The 20,958-nt window shown below is 36.6% G+C and overlaps 1 protein-coding gene across 1 annotated transcript in view; it reads right to left on the minus strand.

Annotated features, from left to right (window-relative positions):
• The window catches only part of NaCP60E (Na channel protein 60E), a 593,779-nt gene that overhangs the window by 37,742 nt on the left and 535,079 nt on the right, over positions 1-20,958 (minus strand). Inside the window, exons 6-7 of the mRNA XM_089638853.1 lie at positions 19,022-19,241; positions 7,330-7,464 (exon numbers count right to left, since the gene is read on the minus strand). Of these exons, the coding sequence (XP_089494979.1) occupies positions 7,330-7,464; positions 19,022-19,241 (355 nt within the window). The remainder of the gene's footprint in view (positions 1-7,329; positions 7,465-19,021; positions 19,242-20,958) is intronic.

Here is a 20,958-nt window from a genome sequence, read left to right on the forward strand (position 1 = left end):
AGGAGAAGCGGAAAGCCAATGCTTTTTAGTGACCAAGTATCACTGGCGTCCGATACGTGATACATCGTGATACACGTGCGAAGAGTGGAAGAGCCTCTTCCAACATGGAAATGGAAGTGCGGTCGAATCCTCAGCAATGAGCAACCGACTCAAAAATAAGCGAGGATGAAGATAGAGTAAAAAAATGGAGATGAGGAAATATTAGAAGCACTTGGATATTCAGCGACAACATGCTTCCTACATGTTATGAACTGCAAGCCGTTACTAAAAAGATCTTCTTACTTAATATAGCTATAGCCTTTTCAAGCGTTTCGGTTCCGAATGGCAGTGTTTCATCGGAGAAATATCTAATGACGGTATCTCTCAATATGCACAAATAAGGACTCTGCAAGATAAGATGTGCCTTAACTCTTGACAGGCCAAGATGTCAAACAAAACGTCTGTAACCAAATGGATCTTCCGACGACCCCATGCATTTTTCTGTCTTATTGGCTTTTAAAGTATAGAAATCCCAATTATTCAGTCAATTATGTATTTACGCAGAAATACGTAAAATAATAAAATGATATGTCAAGTGTTTAAGCTAATATAAGGAGGATAGTAATTTTGGGTACTACCTACTCCCTTGGCTGCGGGATAGTTAAAAAGTATTTTGGTAATATAATAACCTACCTACCTAAATACCAAATAGACCTATTTTCTAAAATGTTGTCTCCTAAAAGAGTATACAATACCGTTTATTATATTTGAATATATTACACTGAGGCTGAATAAAAGAAAAATATGGTTAAAAATGACTAGGCTTCTTCTGAATTGCGTGCCTAATTTAAACTTTCTGCATAAAAAGAGCTTTTCGAGTATAAATTCAACATTTTTTAGTGTCTTAATTAAGCATCGCGTTAGTAAATCAACCAAAAGACTCGCAGAGTATTGGAAAACACAAAAGTTTTTGCATTCCGTATAAAACTTTATGCTCCATTGTTAATCCAAATACTTGTTTTGAGAAAGTCTTTCTCAGTACAAACAACGAAATGCCAAATCTTAGAAAGGAAGTTTTTACCATCAAATATTTTGACTTGCGATAAACATAGTAAACACACCATGTATACATAGTATCGTGAATAAAAATTATATCATTTATCAATGAACTTTTAAAGTAAGTTTACTAAGGACGGGTTGTTTCGGAGAATTTGAACAATTCATCAAATTTCAACGTTCATTTTCGGGTTCTGTGAAAGACTTATTCAAGTTCTGTTTTTATATCATTGTAGGCTAGTTGCTTGACAAAACTGAAATAAAACAGAACTTGAAAAAATCTTTCACAGAACTTGAAAATGAACGTTGAAATTTGATGAATTGTTCAGATTCTCCGAAACAACCCGTCCAGTCGTACAAAATTACAATAAACTCCCTACTGAATTTCACTGAATTACGTACCAACCAAAGTAAAAATTGGGACTCCCCTTATGAAACATAAGAGCTCCTCTTTTTTGATAAAGTATACATGGCTAAAAGTACCCGAGAATGTTATATTTTGATAAGGTATACATGGCCAAAAATACCCGAAAATGTAATATTTTGATAAGGTATATGGCTAAAAATACTCGAAAATGTAATTTGTTTTGTAAAATGTACGTATAAAATGAAACATAAAAAACATTTATTTTTAAATGCATGCCAAAAGAGAGGTTGCCGAAATCATAGAGAGAAATCCGAGGGAAAAAGACTTCTTTTTTTTTTCATATTATGTGAAATAATTACTCATACATTTATATGTACAGTAATGAAAACCACGGGAAAAATAATACTAAAATGTGAAATATAAGTACGTTGATTACGATGAAGCTGATTGTACGTAAAAAAAATTAAACAGACTAGTACTTAACGTAATTCTATTAGTAAATACATGTCTAACAGAAGCTCAGAACAAAGTTCAACGTTAGGTAAACTTTACAATCCTAAATTGAATTGTTCATAAAGGTGTTCTTCTGACAAATAGTTTGTCAAACATGTCAGAAGCAGCCATTCACGACCACTCGATCAATTCATCACTCATGTTCCGAGTGGATTAACTCGACTAAACTAAACATGATAGAGTTTCACGTAACTAACAGTAGACAAACTTGGGCCGTATTCTTGGCTGGGTATCGGAAAAGCCCATAATATGGAGTGGGTGTTCACTATTCACAGCTTGACCGTTTGCTAACTTTTGAAAGCAATCCGTATGAAAGAGACATGTAGCCTTTATTGTCCATTCATCTATTATTAATTACTGTCTATTATATTTCTATATTTTATATGTACGTTTGAGAGGCAATTAGAAATGCTGTGCAAAATATCACACGCAAGACAAGTGATAATTTTTTTTCTGTGATATCCGCACATTTTTTTCCATTGCTTTCTCACCCCGCGCCTGGTGTTATGTCTCTCTATTGTCTACAAAAAATATTATTTTTTGCGTTAATTGAACACTTGGAGGCGTGACATGAAAAACGTACTTTCCAAAACACCAAAATAAAGTGGTGTGTTTTATGTAACGTTAAATTATTTTAATACCAAAATATCTTGACAGTGAACTTTCCTATGGTGCCTATATGGACTCGAGGAACAAGCATCACCTCTTTTTTATAAATATTCCTAGCTAAAAATATTATTACGACCACGAACTTGGGTCATTTATCCAGGAGTCAGCCAAGAGTAATTTTTCTTGAAATTTAAATGCATTTAATATACGTGTCAACAAATCCGTGGAATAAATATTGAATTTTGATATCTTAACTTCAAAGACGGTAAACATGACACCATTTAAATTTCACAAAAGGCAAACATGACATCATTTAAGCTTCGCAGTAGATAAACATGACATCATTTAAGCTTTACAGAAAGTCAATATGACATCATTTAAATTTCACAAAAGGCAAACATTACATCATTTAAGCTTCACAGAAGATAAACATGACACCATTTAAACTTCACAGAAGGTAAACATGACATGATTTATACTTCACTTCATTTGAACTTCACCGAAGGTAAAAATGACATAATTTGAAAAGCGGTCCGACGGAATATTGGTATTTGATAAATATATATATATTTTTAAATCAATCATTCCTTTCTTGATATTCCTGAATTATTGCAATTTGAAATGAATTTGATTTCATGTTTCTAATGGTCACACTAACTAAAAATATCTTTTACTGCAATAATAACATATCAATGCCAATTCGTTTATAATCTCCCTAAAACCACGCATGCACAGCTTAGGTAACGAAAGAAATTGAAAAAAAGCATGATCGTAAATTTGAGTAAATTTAGAATCATATTACGTTTCCATGATAATATTGTTTTGCAATCCTTTTTTTCGTAAAACATGTTTTTCTGTACATAAAGGTACTTGTACAGTAAATACATAAATAAAAAATAGATGTTTAATTCTACATATATGAATACATGAATAGATGTTTAATTCTACGTAAACAATGCATCAAACGGTTGATAAAGGCCTGATTTTTGTAGCTGACATCTGGCAGGACACAAAGTAAACAGGTTAATCAATGATTACTCCCCTCAGAATTTCGGGAATGTCGAGAATCGAGTCCCTTGACCAAGACGTGGGGAGAGATTCGTATTTAGGTATGCATTAGTTGGGGAACAATTTATTGCGGCAATTTATCAACTGGCCAACAGATGACACTCTTAAACAATATGGCAAACGAAATACCAGATATTAAGAAAATAATTTAAATAGATCTTTTATAATAAATTTACGATAATGGAAACATGACACATAAATAATAATAATATTGGCTTATAGCGGCGTTGGACTTGAATAATAATTTGGTTTGTACCCAATTAAAATACGAAAGCTTCGAAACGTAAGAAAAGCTTTGTTGGAGTCGTGCTTTGCATACGAAAGATAACCAATTCTGTTCTTGTCTGAATTTGTATTCTAAGAGAATAAAGTAGGTCAATTACATTTTTTTTAAATTTTCTAGTACAAATCACAAAAGTCACAAATCAACCATCAATGTTACATTGATTAAGATTAATGGTTAAGATTTGACCAAATATACTTATTGCAGTTTAAAATAAGCAACATTTGAAATAATTTAATTAGATTTCTAACTGATTGAGAATGCAAAATATGTTTTAGATATTTCAAACTTATTTTTTCCTCAAAAACCCTTGTTTGGGATTAGCAGAAAAGAAAATCTGGAAAACCGAACCCTGAATATCATAACATGATATTTAGGGTTCAACATGAATAGCAGAAATGACTGTGGGCAGGGCCAGTGAGAAACATTTACGGAATAGATCAAATTCCACCCCCAGGGATGAAGGTGCGTGATCACTACGGTTACAACTGAAGCGAGAGTCACAGGGATGAGGGCGCGTGATCACTATGGCTTCAACCGAAGCGAGAGTCACAGGGATGAGGGCGCGTGATGACTACGGCTTCAACCGAAGCGAGAGTCACAGGGATGAGGGCGCGTGATCACTACGGCTTCAACTGAAGCGAGAGTCACAGGGATGAGGGCGCGTGATCACTACGGTTACAACTGAAGCGAGAGTCACAGGGATGAGGGCGCGTGATCACTATGGCTTCAACCGAAGCGAGAGTCACAGGGATGAGGGCGCGTGATCACTACGGCTTCAACCGAAGCGAGAGTCACAGGGATGAGGGCGCGTGATCACTACGGTTACAACTGAAGCGAGAGTCACAGGGATGAGGGCGCGTGATCACTACGGCTTCAACCGAAGCGAGAGTCACAGGGATGAGGGCGCGTGATCACTACGGCTTCAACTGAAGCGAGAGTCACAGGGATGCGGGCGCGTGATCACTACGGTTACAACTGAAGCGAGAGTCACAGGGATGAGGGCGCGTGATCACTACGGTTATAACTGAAGCGAGAGTCACAGGGATGAGGGCGCGTGATCACTATGGCTTCAACCGAAGCGAGAGTCACAGGGATGAGGGCGCGTGATCACTACGGCTTCAACCGAAGCGAGAGTCACAGGGATGAGGGCGCGTGATCACTACGGTTACAACTGAAGCGAGAGTCACAGGGATGAGGGCGCGTGATCACTATGGCTTCAACCGAAGTGAGAGTCACAGGGATGAGGGCGCGTGATCACTACGGCTTCAACTGAAGCGAGAGTCACAGGGATGAGGGCGCGTGATCACTACGGCTTCAAATGAAGCGAGAGTCACAGGGATGAGGGCACGTGATCACTACGGTTACAACTGAAGCGAGAGTCACAGGGATGAGGGCGCGTGATCACTATGGCTTCAACCGAAGCGAGAGTCACAGGGATGAGGGCGCGTGATCACTACGGCTTCAACCGAAGCGAGAGTCACAGGGATGAGGGCGCGTGATCACTACGGTTACAACTGAAGCGAGAGTCACAGGGATGAGGGCGCGTGATCACTATGGCTTCAACCGAAGTGAGAGTCACAGGGATGAGGGCGCGTGATCACTACGGCTTCAACTGAAGCGAGAGTCACAGGGATGAGGGCGCGTGATCACTACGGCTTCAAATGAAGCGAGAGTCACAGGGATGAGGGCACGTGATCACTACGGTTACAACTGAAGCGAGAGTCACAGGGATGAGGGCGCGTGATCACTATGGCTTCAACCGAAGCGAGAGTCACAGGGATGAGGGCGCGTGATCACTACGGCTTCAACTGAAGCGAGAGTCACAGGGATGAGGGCGCGTGATCACTACGGTTACAACTGAAGCGAGAGTCACAGGGATGAGGGCGCGTGATCACTATGGCTTCAACCGAAGCGAGAGTCACAGGGATGAGGGCGCGTGATCACTACGGCTTCAACCGAAGCGAGAGTCACAGGGATGAGGGCGCGTGATCACTACGGTTACAACTGAAGCGAGAGTCACAGGGATGAGGGCGCGTGATCACTATGGCTTCAACCGAAGTGAGAGTCACAGGGATGAGGGCGCGTGATCACTACGGCTTCAACTGAAGCGAGAGTCACAGGGATGAGGGCGCGTGATCACTACGGCTTCAACTGAAGCGAGAGTCACAGGGATGAGGGCGCGTGATCACTACGGCTTCAAATGAAGCGAGAGTCACAGGGATGAGGGCACGTGATCACTACGGTTACAACTGAAGCGAGAGTCACAGGGATGAGGGCGCGTGATCACTATGGCTTCAACCGAAGCGAGAGTCACAGGGATGAGGGCGCGTGATCACTACGGCTTCAACCGAAGCGAGAGTCACAGGGATGAGGGCGCGTGATCACTACGGTTACAACTGAAGCGAGAGTCACAGGGATGAGGGCGCGTGATCACTATGGCTTCAACCGAAGTGAGAGTCACAGGGATGAGGGCGCGTGATCACTACGGTTACAACTGAAGCGAGAGTCACAGGGATGAGGGCGCGTGATCACTATGGCTTCAACCGAAGTGAGAGTCACAGGGATGAGGGCGCGTGATCACTACGGCTTCAACTGAAGCGAGAGTCACAGGGATGAGGGCGCGTGATCACTACGGCTTCAAATGAAGCGAGAGTCACAGGGATGAGGGCGCGTGATCACTACGGTTACAACTGAAGCGAGAGTCACAGGGATGAGGGCGCGTGATCACTACGGTTACAACTGAAACGAGAGTCACAGGGATGAGGGCGAGTGATCACTATGGCTTCAACCGAAGCGAGAGTCACAGGGATGAGGGCGCGTGATCACTACGGCTTCAACCGAAGCGAGAGTCACAGGGATGAGGGCGCGTGATGACTACGGTTACGACTGAAGCGAGAGTCACAGGGATGAGGGCGCGTGATCACTATGGCTTCAACCGAAGCGAGAGTCACAGGGATGAGGGCGCGTGATCACTACGGTTACAACTGAAGCGAGAGTCACAGGGATGAGGGCGCGTGATCACTACGGCTTCAAGTGAAGGGAGAGTCACATGGCTCACTTATTATGTATTTTAATTTGGACTCGTCTTTTGTGTTATTTGGATTCACCTCTTGTGTAATTTGCTCTTGCCTTTTATGAAATTCCGACTCACCTCTTGTGTAATTTGGACTCACCTCTAGCATAATGTGGACTCGTCTTTTGTGTAATTCGGATTCAACATTTGTGTAATTTGGATTCACCTCTTAAGTAATTTAGACTTGCTTTTTGTGTAATTGAGATTCACCTCTTGAGTATTAATTAATTTAGATACCTCTCCCTGTATATAATATGTAATTTGGACTTATCTTTGTGTATTTTGGACTCAAATCTTAAGTAATTTGGACTCTCCTCTTGTAATTTGGACTCACCTCTTGAGTAGTTTCGACTTGTATATTGTGTAATTTGGACTCACCTCTTGAGTAATTTGAGACTCCTCCTCGTAGCTGAGGGCCACTACGGCCAGCATCAGGTTGATAAGGTAGAAGGATCCGAAGAAAACCACAACGGTGAAAAATGAAACGCTCATGGGTCCACATGATGATAGAACCTAAAAAAAATAAATGCACGATCAAATGAATGCAGAACCTGTTGATAATTTGGGAAAAATTGAGATGCAACGTATATGAAATTTACATGACGCACTGTGAGTTATAGGTACAAGTCTTAAGACTAACATGAATTTTTCACCAGGATATCAGTTCAAATATTACTTACAATGCGCATTACAACTTGCTGAGCATGTATCGTCAATACGATGATTGGTTATTTTATACCGTACTCCACCAAAACCTCCTAGATCATAGATCCACGCTCACGCGAAACTATGGGGAAGGTTGTTCATAATAATTTACGCTGAGAAAAATTACTAATATTGAATATTGCTAATTTATTGAGAAAATTTTCGGATTATTTGTAATCCGGTTAAAAACGGGATTGAAGGCTCTTAGCGAATGAATTGATAAGTTTCCTAGTAAAATTCGAATCTATTATCAAGATGTCGGAACATGTTCATAAAAATCCTAATATTTCCGGATTTCGTCATTTTATATTATCAACGAAAATGCAGGTGCACGAACACATGTTCCGATTATTGAGAATTTACTAAAAGTTTATCAGGAAATGACCTGCAATCCTGTATTTAACCAGATTTCCAATAATTTTAAGACATTTTCAATAAATTAGCAATATTTTTCTTCGTGTAAGAAAGAATCGTTATAAAGTTTTTTTAACGAAGCAATTCTAACTACCGATTTTTTTAAAGTTATAAAAAAATTGGCTACCCTCAAATTAAAAATAAAATGGAACAGCTGACAGATTGGGAAGAAATAATAAGTATAAAGGTGCGTTAATACAAACGATTTGTAATCCACAAAAATTACGAATTTTATCACAACTTTTTTATTTGAGCAGTAATAAAAAAAAATGAATACTTTTTTTCATAAAAATCACATCCAAAGTTTCTCAGTAAGAGCGGTAAACACGGTGTATATGACATTGATTAATATCTAAGAAAGTTGAGCAGATTCAAATAAAAGTAGGTATCTAAGGACGGGTTGTTTCGGAGAATCTGATCAATTCATCAAATTTCAACGTTCATTTTCAAGTTCTGTGAAAGACTTTTTCAAGTTCTGTTTCTATTTCAGTTTTCTCAAGCAACTAGCCTACAATGATATAAAAACAGAACTTGAATAAGTCTTTCACAGAACCCGAAAATGAACGTTGAAATTTGATGAATTGTTCAAATTTTCCGAAACAACCCGTCCTAAGAGTTGTATAAGAGTGAAAATCGATTTGTCAGATCTGCCCGCTTCATCATTCTCATTTAAGAAAAACACGGCTTAGATAAACTTTCAAAAAGCACCCTCGGCGTAAACGTTATACAAAACGGAAACGTTCATTATACTTTTCACCGGAAAGTTTATTAGCCAATAATTTAGAAAAGCTTTATTCAGAGAAGATTTAAGATTTTAGTTTTAGAAAGGAGTCATTTCAATGATTTATTACCTTTATATTATGATAAAGACTTGTAGGTGATATGAAAGTGTGTCATATTATTATTATTATTTAAATTAAATGTAATTTAAGTTAAATGTTAGAATATTACAACGATTAGGTACTGCTACAGATCATCCCATTCTCAGAGGTTGTCAAAACCAAAAGGTTATTAATTTCTATCATTAATTAAGTTATCAATTAATTACGCAATTCAACAAACTCGAATGTAATTTAGCAGTATTGTTTTTGGATTTTACTTAGCAAAAAAGCGTTCAATACGAGACTGAGCTTTGCCTTGTAATACGTTACTACTGTTTTAACATGTACCCATTCAAATATATACAGGGTTTTCCAATAAGAGGTGTTATTTTGACATTTAATCGTAAAAGATAAATGGTTTCGTTGCTTGTGTAGCACGTAGCGCCGTCTTGTTGAAAGTAAACGTTGTCCAGATCAATACCATCCAATTCCGGCCATAAAAAATCATTAATCATCTCTCGATAGCGCAATACATTCACCGTAACTGTTGCTCCAGCCTTATTTTCGAAAAAGTAAGGTCCAATGACTCCGCCGGACCATAAACCGCACGAAACAGTCACACGTTGAGGATCAAGAGGCTTTTCAACAATAACTCTTGGGTTTTCCGAGCCTCAAATGCGACAATTTTGCTTGTTGACGAAGCCACCGAGGTGGAAATGGGCCTCATCACTCAAGATGATTTGCATTTGATTCACTCAAGTGAATTTTAATAATTTCAATGCGTTGTTGAAGCGTGTATCGTTCCATTTTATTTTTTTAATGATAAACTAACGCTTATAAGACAAGATTTTATGCATAGCATAAAGGATAACAATTATCAGTAAAACATGAATGTGTTACGAGGATGTCGGAACACGTGTTCATAAAAATTGTCGCATTTCGTCATTATATTTATCAGGAAAAGTGCAGCTGCATAAACACACGTTCTGATATATTCTGAGCGGACTAATATTTTACTAGGAAATGGCTTGTCATTATGTTTACAACAGGATTTTAATAAATCAGCCATACTCATTTTTCTCCGTGCACGTCCATCTAAAAATGCCCGTTTGGAGTCTGGATGCAACTAATAATGCACCAATCCTACAAACGGAAGATCGAGAATTCAAATGAAATATTTGTGATTTTCTGTGTGTTTTGTGATTAATATTGTTTAAAAAATTAATTACAAAAAAGTCAAATGAAACTTGTGCTTCATTCGGGTAGGAACTACATAGTAACTATTTACAAGAGATGTATAAAAATTCAATATTTGAAACAATAAATGACCTTTTCAAACAATAAATTTTTGCTGTAGCTTAAATGAAAACACAAAAGCTTGCATACATATTTTATCAGTATAATGTTCCATCCAACAATAAGTGACACATTTTTCATTCCGCCAAACAAAAGATTTCACAAAATGTAGACAACTCATGAACGGTTAACAAAACGGTTCTGCGAAGCGCCTCATCCGCATCCGGTAGGTTTTTCGAACGCGAAGGCCTTGTTACTTCCTTGTAAAGAATATCCCTAAATAAATACATCCGGCGACTTTTTCTATGAAATTGATACGAGCGGATATTGCCTTCTGTTCCGGCAGCGGATAGACACCAGTCTGCGGCAAGACAGCCATGCTAATATAAATTGTTTCGACTTTAAGTAAATTCTAAATAATATTACACACAGTCACTCATAACAACAAGAGGATACGAATAGAGGAGTTAGATAATAGAGTTTTTTTTAACCTTTACGTTTCTGCAGGCAAAAATCACGTCCGAACCGAATGGGGGTCACCAGGGCCCCCCATACCGAGAAGCAGTCTGAAGTGTCTCCTAATATTCCTTTTGCCCTTTCCAGTAACACTTAGATATTAGTTACTACTACCAAATGCCCCGGAATATTTTATTTTATTTTTTATAGTGAATACCTCACAAGAGTCCCAACTGCTCCCGTCTGGAGCCAGTGAGACTATGGTATCCCCAATTGGGGGATGTTGTGAGGCTGAAGGTAAGTCGGGAAGGGAAAGAGGAAGATGGGGAAGTACCTGGCTATTCAGATCTAGTCACTAAACACGGCTAAAGCCATTTGGAGCAACGTTTCAATTCTGAATGGCGGTCTTACACCAGGGCGATACTGGTAGTATCTTCCACTCTGGAATATTAATAAAACGTCCAAATTCTGACATTTCAAAAAGTATTCTGATGATAGCACGTTACACTAGCGTCTCTTAGTGGCGTGAGTTGTGCGCCTTGGTTCTTGGTTTTCTCTCAAACATTTTAATGGATTTTTGTGAAAAAAGGTAACCTACATACTTAAAATATTAAAGCAGCTATTGACTCTGTTTTTGATGTTTGTAATTTGTATGTTTGTGAATGTCCGTAAACTGTACATACACAACCTGGCTTTTGGGATATTTAGTTAATGAATATTATTCAAAAAATTAATTAGAAAGGGTTAAACACAGCCACCAGGTTATGTACTCGTAGATAAACCAGTTAATAAATTCAATTTCCCGCAATTGAAAGGAATAGGACAGCGTTGTTGATACTGCTAATGTTTTTCTGGAGTTGGACGTATCATTAGTAATAGGGTATTTGCTACTATCTTCGCCCAGCAGTCAATCATTAAGTAATGCAAAACAGTAAAATAGATAGTACAAAATCGAGGGTAACACAAATACATAATTACTGTACACCTTTCCAGTAAAATGCAACTTTTACGAGATGCAGATCGGTTACCTAAATTATAGAGTATGAAAATACAACTTAGATATCGTACAAAATCGTTTGGGGGTAGTGAATAACCCCCTCCGGAGCGGGGGGAGGTGTACACAGTGATTTTGAGTATTCCGACAGTAGTTGCTAGCTTTACTACTCGGCATAGCTTCAAAAAATTATTTTTCCTGAATAGAATTCAACACTGTTCATTATTTTATTATAAAATAACATGAGTCTCCTTTTGAAACAATTTACAATTTAAACTGAAACTTTAAATTTTGAAACTAACAAAAAATTGTTGTCATCGTAGCTAAATCTTAAGAGGCTCTACAGAACGCGATAAAAATGACGTTACGAGCTGAAAATAGTCGAGTCGAGCCATAAAATCCTGATAGAAAAAACAGGTAAAATTTCACAACGTCAGAACTCACCGCTCGATAATTTATGTTCCTTAAAAGAAAAAATCAGCTTTTAAGGTGTAGGTGATTCTAGTCGTCTCTCTAATTATTTGTCAAAAATTTCATATAATAAAGAAAATTGACAATATTAGTTTTTGATAGACAATGATCCTGAGACAAATATTTTATAAATACTTTAAGCTTCACAAATCCTACAATAATTTATACACTTATAAAAAAAAGAACCAACCACTACCGTTTAATTTTTTCTTCAAACGTTTGTGTAAAAGTTTCACTTTGACCTACAAAACAAATTCATCGTTTTGCTGTATCCTCCGATGTTTAACATTATATAATACGTTGCCTAATAAATTATTACAATACTACTTATTTGTTTCTGATAAATTATCCATTTTATATGATTTTATTTGGGTTATGAAACAAGGAACGACCTCGGTGGTATCGGATTCTGTAGACGGTACGCGATTTTGAGTGTGCCTGAGGGAATTCTCGGAAAATAGTAGTTGGGATTGTCGGATTCAAGGAAAATATGTCACGATCAAGTGACGGATAGGTTAATAAATAAAATTTAATGTGAAAAAGGTTCGGTATTAAAATATATGACGGGTTAATGGCTATGTTGACAAAGTCGTCATGTGCTCACCCAGGAATCATGGGTGAGAACCTAACCTACATCTTCTGCTTTTAATGATGCTAGTAAAAGTTTTTCAAATACTGTCAGGTTATTCGTAACCCTTAAATGTTTGTATATTTATTAAAAACAGCAGAAAAATAATCAATACTTATTTATACTTGCCTTGCCGGGGCACCGCTCTACCACTGAGCTAATGGGACCCTATCCCCTTCGGTCACATTTATCTGAATCATACTTCGAATAAGAACTACCAACATTGTCTTCATTTTTTCACCGCACATTTTTTTATTGGCAACCATCTTTATGTATGATCACAAGATGTGTGCCCCGGCAAGGCAAGGGTTCTGGGTTCGAATCCTAGATGTGACCGTATCCTTTTCTGATTTTTCTGTTTCAGATTTTTGTTTAGAAATCGCTAATATTGTCTTCAATAATTAAATATTACAATTTGAGGTTTTACTCAATAAAGTTATACAAAAAAATAAAAATACTTACTAAGAACTTTACACAATAGATAAATAACCATTTATGTACCGTAAACGGTTGTTCATCAGTTAAATACAAAATTAAAAAAAATAAATTATTAGTAAGATTGTGAGTTTTTCCATATTTTGAATATATTTTCAATTTACACGAATTTATCAACTATAAATCGAAGGATCTTTGTGTGTTAAACATCTCCAATTGAGAACTCTGGTGTCATGAAATTTGCGCAAAAACCTAGAAGTGACTTCCATGCAAATTTGAATGGAAACAAATGTTTAATTTAACCCAATAGCTCAGTGCTAAAGTAACATCGTAGATCTCTATCCCATTTGAATTTCGTAAAAACATTTTTCATTTGGAAACTTAAGCCTCGATTAGGCAAATATTTGGCCCACGAAACACGCCGCTCAGTTTTTTTTATGTTCTTCTTTATTTTACGAGAATAACAATTTCATTTGTCATATTACCATAAAATTACTGCACACATGGAGAAAAATGATCCTGTTAATATTTCGACTTTATGTCCGGTTTTAATCTTCCCCACAGGAAAAACTAAACCCTTCCACACACTTTTCCACAAATGATCATCTAGTCAATTCACATTATATAAGTATAATAAATACAAGAACAACACGTCAACTCACCAGTGATCAAATGGGAAAATAATTCACTGACTCCATGTATTTCCATATCAAAGGGTAAATCTTACTGAACCCTCAATATAAATATTTGAAAACATTAAAATTTCCTGTTAAATATAATATTATTCTGTTATATACATATATTCTGAATAGGTATATGGATATAACATGTTGTTTACATAATAAATGTCATGACGGAATGCGACAGTATCAGCATATCAACATCAACATTTGTATGAACACGTGTTCCGCCGTCCTCATAAAACATTCGTTTTTAACTGATACTTTGTTAGGAACTGTTAATTCATTCGTCAAAGGCCTGCAATAGCCAAAAATTGAATAATTTGACCAGATATATAATAAATGAACCGTATTTCATATCAGTAAGTTTTCCCCATGCAACCAAAGAATTTAAAATTTTCTAATTTGTCGATTCACCTTGTAATCATTAAACTCTTACAGAGGTATCGAATGGAGTATTCCTAGCAGCTTGCGGCTATTAATTCCCTTGAGAAATGAAGCTTACCTATCAAACTTTTATTTACCTTAGATTATGTAAGAGGAAGCAGGTTAAATAAAAAATACCAAAATTGGCATATTCATAATATTCAATGCGATTAACAAGTTTGAGGAAAGCAATCAAGATAAGAAAGATAATTTTAAAAAGTTGCACATTTTTTCAATTTTCCTACCTTTCCCGGAATCACGTTAAGAAATGCCTTCTTACTAATTAGATTCTTACACGCCCTTTCAACGTTGGTGCAGTAAAGCCGGCATCGAGGCTGGTTTAAGATCGTTTTAACCAAGCAAACACAATGGTATAATAATTTTAATTTTCACTGTTCTAACCTTACGTAATATTTACAGACTGTTTTTTAGTAAGGCTGATAATGTTTACCGAAAAAAATTTTGCTTTCAACTGTAAAGGCCTTCCAGGAACTAAATTTTCTATACATATTTTTCTTTTAAATTTCAATTAAACCTTTCCTATGCATACTTACTTGTGTGAATAGAAACGTAAAATGGGAGTAAGAACCTAACTACCTATTTATTAACCATCTATATTTGGTTTCATAATTCTACAGTTCGATTTACCGACCTATTAAATTTAACATCTTACTAATTAAAATCTTACACGCCCGTCCAACGTTGATGTGATAAACCCTGCCTCGTGTCTGGTTTAAGACCGTTTTAACCAAACAAACGCTATGGTACTAAGTCAAGTTTTTCACTGTTCTGACCTCACGCGCCGTGTAATATTTACACCCCGTTTTTTAGCAAGGCTGTAAATGTTAAACGTTTGTATAAATTTAATGCCGCTACTAGTATTGAATTAGAAATAGACACTGTTGATCATCGATCAAGAAGTTATTTTGAAGTGAGTTTTGGGATCAAAGCAAAAGTTATAAAAGCCAAAAGTGGTAAGAGATTAGACGGCCAGTGTGCGATGGAAAAGGATAATAAAATAGACAAGCTGAAAACGGAATATTCAACCGCAAAGTTTTCCGAATAATTATTCAATGTATGTTGTTAAATATTAGAAGTTTGAACAGTTGGGAGTCAAATTATGTTTATTTTAGAGACCTCTCTTGTTAATTATTTAATAATTAGTGCGCACCGGTAAAAAAGATAAGAATGTTTTTTTTTAAAACCATTGTATTGATATTTAAGGTTATTATTTTACAGTAAATTACATACTACGCCTATTGTATATTTTTAACATACATGCATTTAGAGTAAAGTATATATTATGTACAAAGTATATATTATGACCAAACTTTATATTATGCCCAAAGTATATATTATGCCCAAAGTATATATTATGCCCAATGTATATATTATGCCCAAAGTATATATTATGCCCAAAGTTTTTTATTATGCCCTAAGTATATATTATGCCCAAAGTATATATTATGCCCAAAGTATATATTATGCCCAAAGTATATATATTATGCCCAAAGTATATATTTTGCCTAATGTTATATGATGCAAGATGAAAGTTAATTTTTTTAAGATAAAGCAACGGAATATACGGAGAAAACATACTAAAATAAAATGATGCTTATTTTTTAAGAATGTCTTCAAATTATTCGTTATCCGGTCAAAAACGAGATTGCAGGCCTTTAACGAATGAATTGATAGGTTTCCTCATAAACTTTCAGTAAAATGTGTTATCGTGACGTCGTAACACGTGTTCATAAAAATTCTAATATTTTCGCATTTCGTCATTGTACATTATCAGGCCAAACGCAGGTGCATGAGCACGTGTTCCGATATATTATGAATGTAGTAAAAGTTTATTAAATAATCTCGTCGAATTTAATGTTTCAAAGACCCAATCCTGTCTGATTACATCTAAAAGGGATCCAAATGATAATCTAGTCTCCTTCAACGGAAGCAATCTTCCGAACAGGCCTTCCATTGATATGCTTGGTGTAACTATAAGTGACCAGCTCAGGTACGGGGGCTCTACTCTACTGTCGAATTCGGCAGCCATCTCTGGTCCGGAGCCCCAAAATACCTGAAAAAAACCCTCGACTCTGTGCAGAAACGGGCGGTCCGTTTGATAGATTCCCCAATCTTAACAGACGGACTGCAATCTTTAGAGCACAGGCGTCAGGTAGGTATGCTGTCCTTGTTCTATCGGTATTACAATGGAAGATGCTCTGAGGAACTATCTAAGATTCGTTCTTAAGTTCAACAGCTCGGCTGTGGAACGAACTGCCGGCCTCTGTGTTTCCTCCCTCCTAAAACATGGGACTCTTCAAGACCCATGTTCACTCCTTCCTCTCCACAAAAAGACCCTTCACACAGCATTCCCAAAGATGACATAGGCCCTGAGGGAAATTATTTTCTTCAGGGCCTCCTGTGTGGAGTTAATATAAAAAAAAATACATTGTGTGACAAGCCTACCCACGAGGGAAGTGAAACTTTTAGTATTCTTCTCTCTCTCTCTCTTTTCATTTCATATTATTATTATTCAGAATGCTGTACATTATGGTTTTAAAAAGCATAAATTTATTTATAGGCGTGTTGTTAACAAATGAACGTTTAACTAGATTCCTAATATTGACATATTTATAAGTAACATGTGATAAAAAAAATTTAAAATTAAAAAAAATATGGAATTCGAACCCGGGTCCTGCATAACGAGTGTCGAACGCTCTGCATCTGGACCGCGAGGAGAGGTATCTCACGCGACGAGAACCGCGTATACAACGTGTACTCCTATCACATAACGTTTCGTTAACGCTTTATATAGGGTCGAATCGAATGATATATCGGCAGTGTGAAGTCATATCTGTCGTTTTTCAAAATATTTCCGTATATTTGTCCGTTTTGGAAAAGATCTATCGTGTTTTAACAGTCTCACACCCGTATGGAGTCTGAATTTGAAAAACATTTCTAAATTTTGAATAACTCACTTACGGCTGTGTTTTTTACTAAAAAAACTTGTCACGCACGTCTGCGAGGGTAATTAGTCGCGTTATCGGACTTGATTAGTAATTTTAATGATTCAAAATAAAAATAATTAATCAAAATACCGAGCGACTCTACCGGCTCGATTTGTAAGCTATATTTCGACCAAAATATCATATAGTCAAAATATCTAAAAGTCGCAGCACGAGAGCATTTTATCACTTTTCCTCGTATTAAAAAAATCACAAAAAGAAAAAAAATATAGTTAAAGCGGGGATCGAACCTCGGTTATTCACGACGAGAGTCGGGCGCTCTGCCTCTAGACCGCGAAGCTGAGTTTGGAGAGTGACCTAAACTAGGTATATAATATTAGCTAGGCTCCTGTAGCGAAATGATCACGGTTTTTCGTGACGGTCATGAGTCGGTTTTACTCCGGTCGTCAAAAATGCATAACGCGCCTAAAGAAGTTTCACTTCAAAAATTAGGAAATGGCCTGCTATCCTGTTTTTAACAGGATTTTAACAAATCGGCAATACTCATTTTTTCTCCGTATAGGTGCTGTGTTATAAGTATTATTATTATCTTGATCGTGCAGAAAGCATACTGAGGCATACCGACACATTTTCCATCGTAATAAAATAAGTTCTTGAATTCAGAAGGCTTCGTTGCTATTTACCTTTGTTTTTAAACTAAAAAAAAATGAATATTTGAAATTACTTAAGTACGTGGAATATACCTAACTCGCTGTTGATAAAGAAATATTGGAATTTAGTTTTCCGCTGTCTTCTCTTTTATATTTAACAAAAGAATCACAAGAACATCACAAAAAATAAAACACAAACCAGAAGCTTCATTAATAATATTTAACAGAATTTTCTTCTGCTACATAGAAAAAAATCTATTTGAACATTTCATATGTAATTTCAAAGAATCTCGTAAATTTCACGAAACGTGACCGTGCGAATGTTACATACTCGTACCTACTTCGTTTTCATGGTTTCGTTTATTGCAAATTCCAGCAATTTTATTTCATATATGCTCTAGCGAGTACTTGATTGTGCGGTGTTTCGTAAATGTAGGCTTTAATTACTGTAAGGCGGACTAAAGTAAACGTTATGTTACTAAAAGCATTATATCTCTTAGTAACCGCGACCTATATAAATCATTCGAAAAAAGGATCTTTACTGTTGAAAATTAATATGCATTGGGATATTCTTATAAGCATTTGTTTTTATATTTTTAATAGTAAAACAAATATTACAAATTAAAAATTCATCGTCATTTGGATCCATTGCCAATTTTAGTGGGAATAGAAGCAAATATACTGCACAGAGTTTCGGCGGCCGGTTGGAAAGAGCCGACGAGCTGGCCTTAAGCGTCGATCAGTGCAAGAGCGTCGTCCCGTTTCTATGGAAGGGCGTCGTTCCGTCTTGCCACGTTTGCTACGCAAGACTCGGTTTTACCCCCCTAGGCGCGCCAAAAAATGTTTCAAACTTTCAATTCTGAATCCGAGGATTTAGGATCACAGGTCTATCCACAAAAAACATAGTTTTGAGATAAACGCAAATAATGATTGGAATGCTCAAATGATATGCCAAACTGTATCTCTTAAAAGGCTGTAGGTACGAGATAGAGTTTCATGTGACTAATTAATGTGATTATGCCATTATCGAAACCAAGCTTAACTCAAAACACCAGTTTATGTAGTTAGGCCCCTGTGATACTAACCCCCAAATGATGGTATACCACTACTACAATTTATTATAATTACCATATTGTAGACGTTCTCCCAGTAGTCTAGCGTGATGAGCTGGAAGGTGGTCAGCATGGACCAGAGGAAGTTGTCGAAGTTGGTATACCCGTGGTTAGGGTTGGGCCCAATGCAGAGGCACGTGTAGTTGACGGGGCAGTGGCGTGCACCCGTCAAATTGCCGCATATGACGGGGTCGCCACCCAGGTTGTAGATCCAGTTGTTCTCGTCGCTGATCCACCTGGAAAACACAACATATTTGTATATAATTGCCACATATGACGGAGTCACTGCCCAGGTTGTAGATCCAGATGTTGTCATCGCTGATCCACCTGGAAAACACAACATATTTGTATATAATTGCCACATATGACGGAGTCACTGCCCAGGTTGTAGATCCAGATGTTCTCATCGCTGATCCACCTGGAAAACACAACAAATTTGTATATAATTGCCACATATAACGGAGTCACTGCCCAGGTTGTACATCCAGATGTTCTCATCGCTGATCCGCTGAATTGCCGCATATGACGGGGTCGCCGCCCAGGTTCTTGTCGCTAATTCACCTGGAAAACACAACATATGCGTATATAATTGCCGCATATGACGGGGTCGCCGCCCAGGTTTTTGTCACTGATCCACCTGAAAAACACGACATATGTGTATAAAATTGCCACATATGACAGGGTCGCTGCCCAGGTTCTCGTCGCTGATCCACCTGGAAAACACAACATATTTGTATATAATTGCCGCATACGACGGGGTCGCCGCCCAGGCTGTAGATCTAATTGTTCTCGCGTCACCAGGAAAACACAACAAATAAACGTTAAACTGGGTTTTAATCAATATTTCCAGACACAGGTGTTTGCCGCAAAACAATTATTAGAAATTTCAATGTCTGTTATTTACGTGAATAATTATATTTGTGATTTTTTATCTAAGTACATTTTCTACTGTGTTTCAATAAAAGCGAACAATTATTACAAGTTCACATTTAATATAGTGCTGAATTTGTATTATCCAAAACCGCCTAAAACTTGGAGACACATATTTAAAAAACAAATCTTTATTGAGAATGGAACAGTTTACTATATTGTCTTGATTGTTTAAACAAATAATTGATCTAAGATCAGTGCTTCTAGCAGATATATAAAAAGGTGGGTATAAATAAATCATGGATAAGAATTACAGGCATGTATAAGATGATGTGATGTTGTTTATAATGATGATCCAGAATATTCATCAAAACTTAGAACTTCATCGGAATACAAATATAGTAAAAAGAATGAATCAAAATCAATCGACGACGTACATGTGGTAAGATAGTGACGGTAATAGAAGTTTAATTTTGTCCTATAATTCAGATTATCATTCAGTTTGTGACATTCCTTGAAGAATTGTAGTGTAAAATTATAGACTTTTAATTAATCATGTATGTGTTTTTTTGCACATATATCAATATCTATGTCTGTTATTCTGTAATGTAATATATTTGTCGACTTTTTGTTGTCATATAATATATAACCATATGTTTTCCACTAGCAAAACGATGCTTTATTTAAAATTACAAAAATATAAACTGATAACTTCTGCAATAATTTTACATTCCTTGAAGAATTGTAGTGTAAATGTATATACTATCAATTAAATATTTATGTGTTTTTTAATATATTTCAATATCTATGTCTGTTATTCTGTAATGTAATACATTTGTCGACTTTTTTATTACTATACATTATATAACTATATGTTTTCCACTAACAAAGTGACGCTTTAATTAAAATTATAAACACATAAACTGGTAATTTCTACAATAATTTGCATTCATAATAAAATACGATCTGTTCAAAAATCTCCCGAATGCCTTGTATTAATTTAGTCCCGAATTTGAAACTTGAGAACTTTTGAATTCATAAGTTTTTGTTAAGTCGAGAAACTTCCTGTTAAACTTCACCTGC

The sequence above is a fragment of the Hesperophylax consimilis genome, chromosome 13 (genome assembly GCF_061612785.1).
Source record: "Hesperophylax consimilis isolate HC1 chromosome 13, BYU_Hcon_1.0, whole genome shotgun sequence".
NCBI lineage: Eukaryota > Metazoa > Arthropoda > Insecta > Trichoptera > Limnephilidae > Hesperophylax > Hesperophylax consimilis.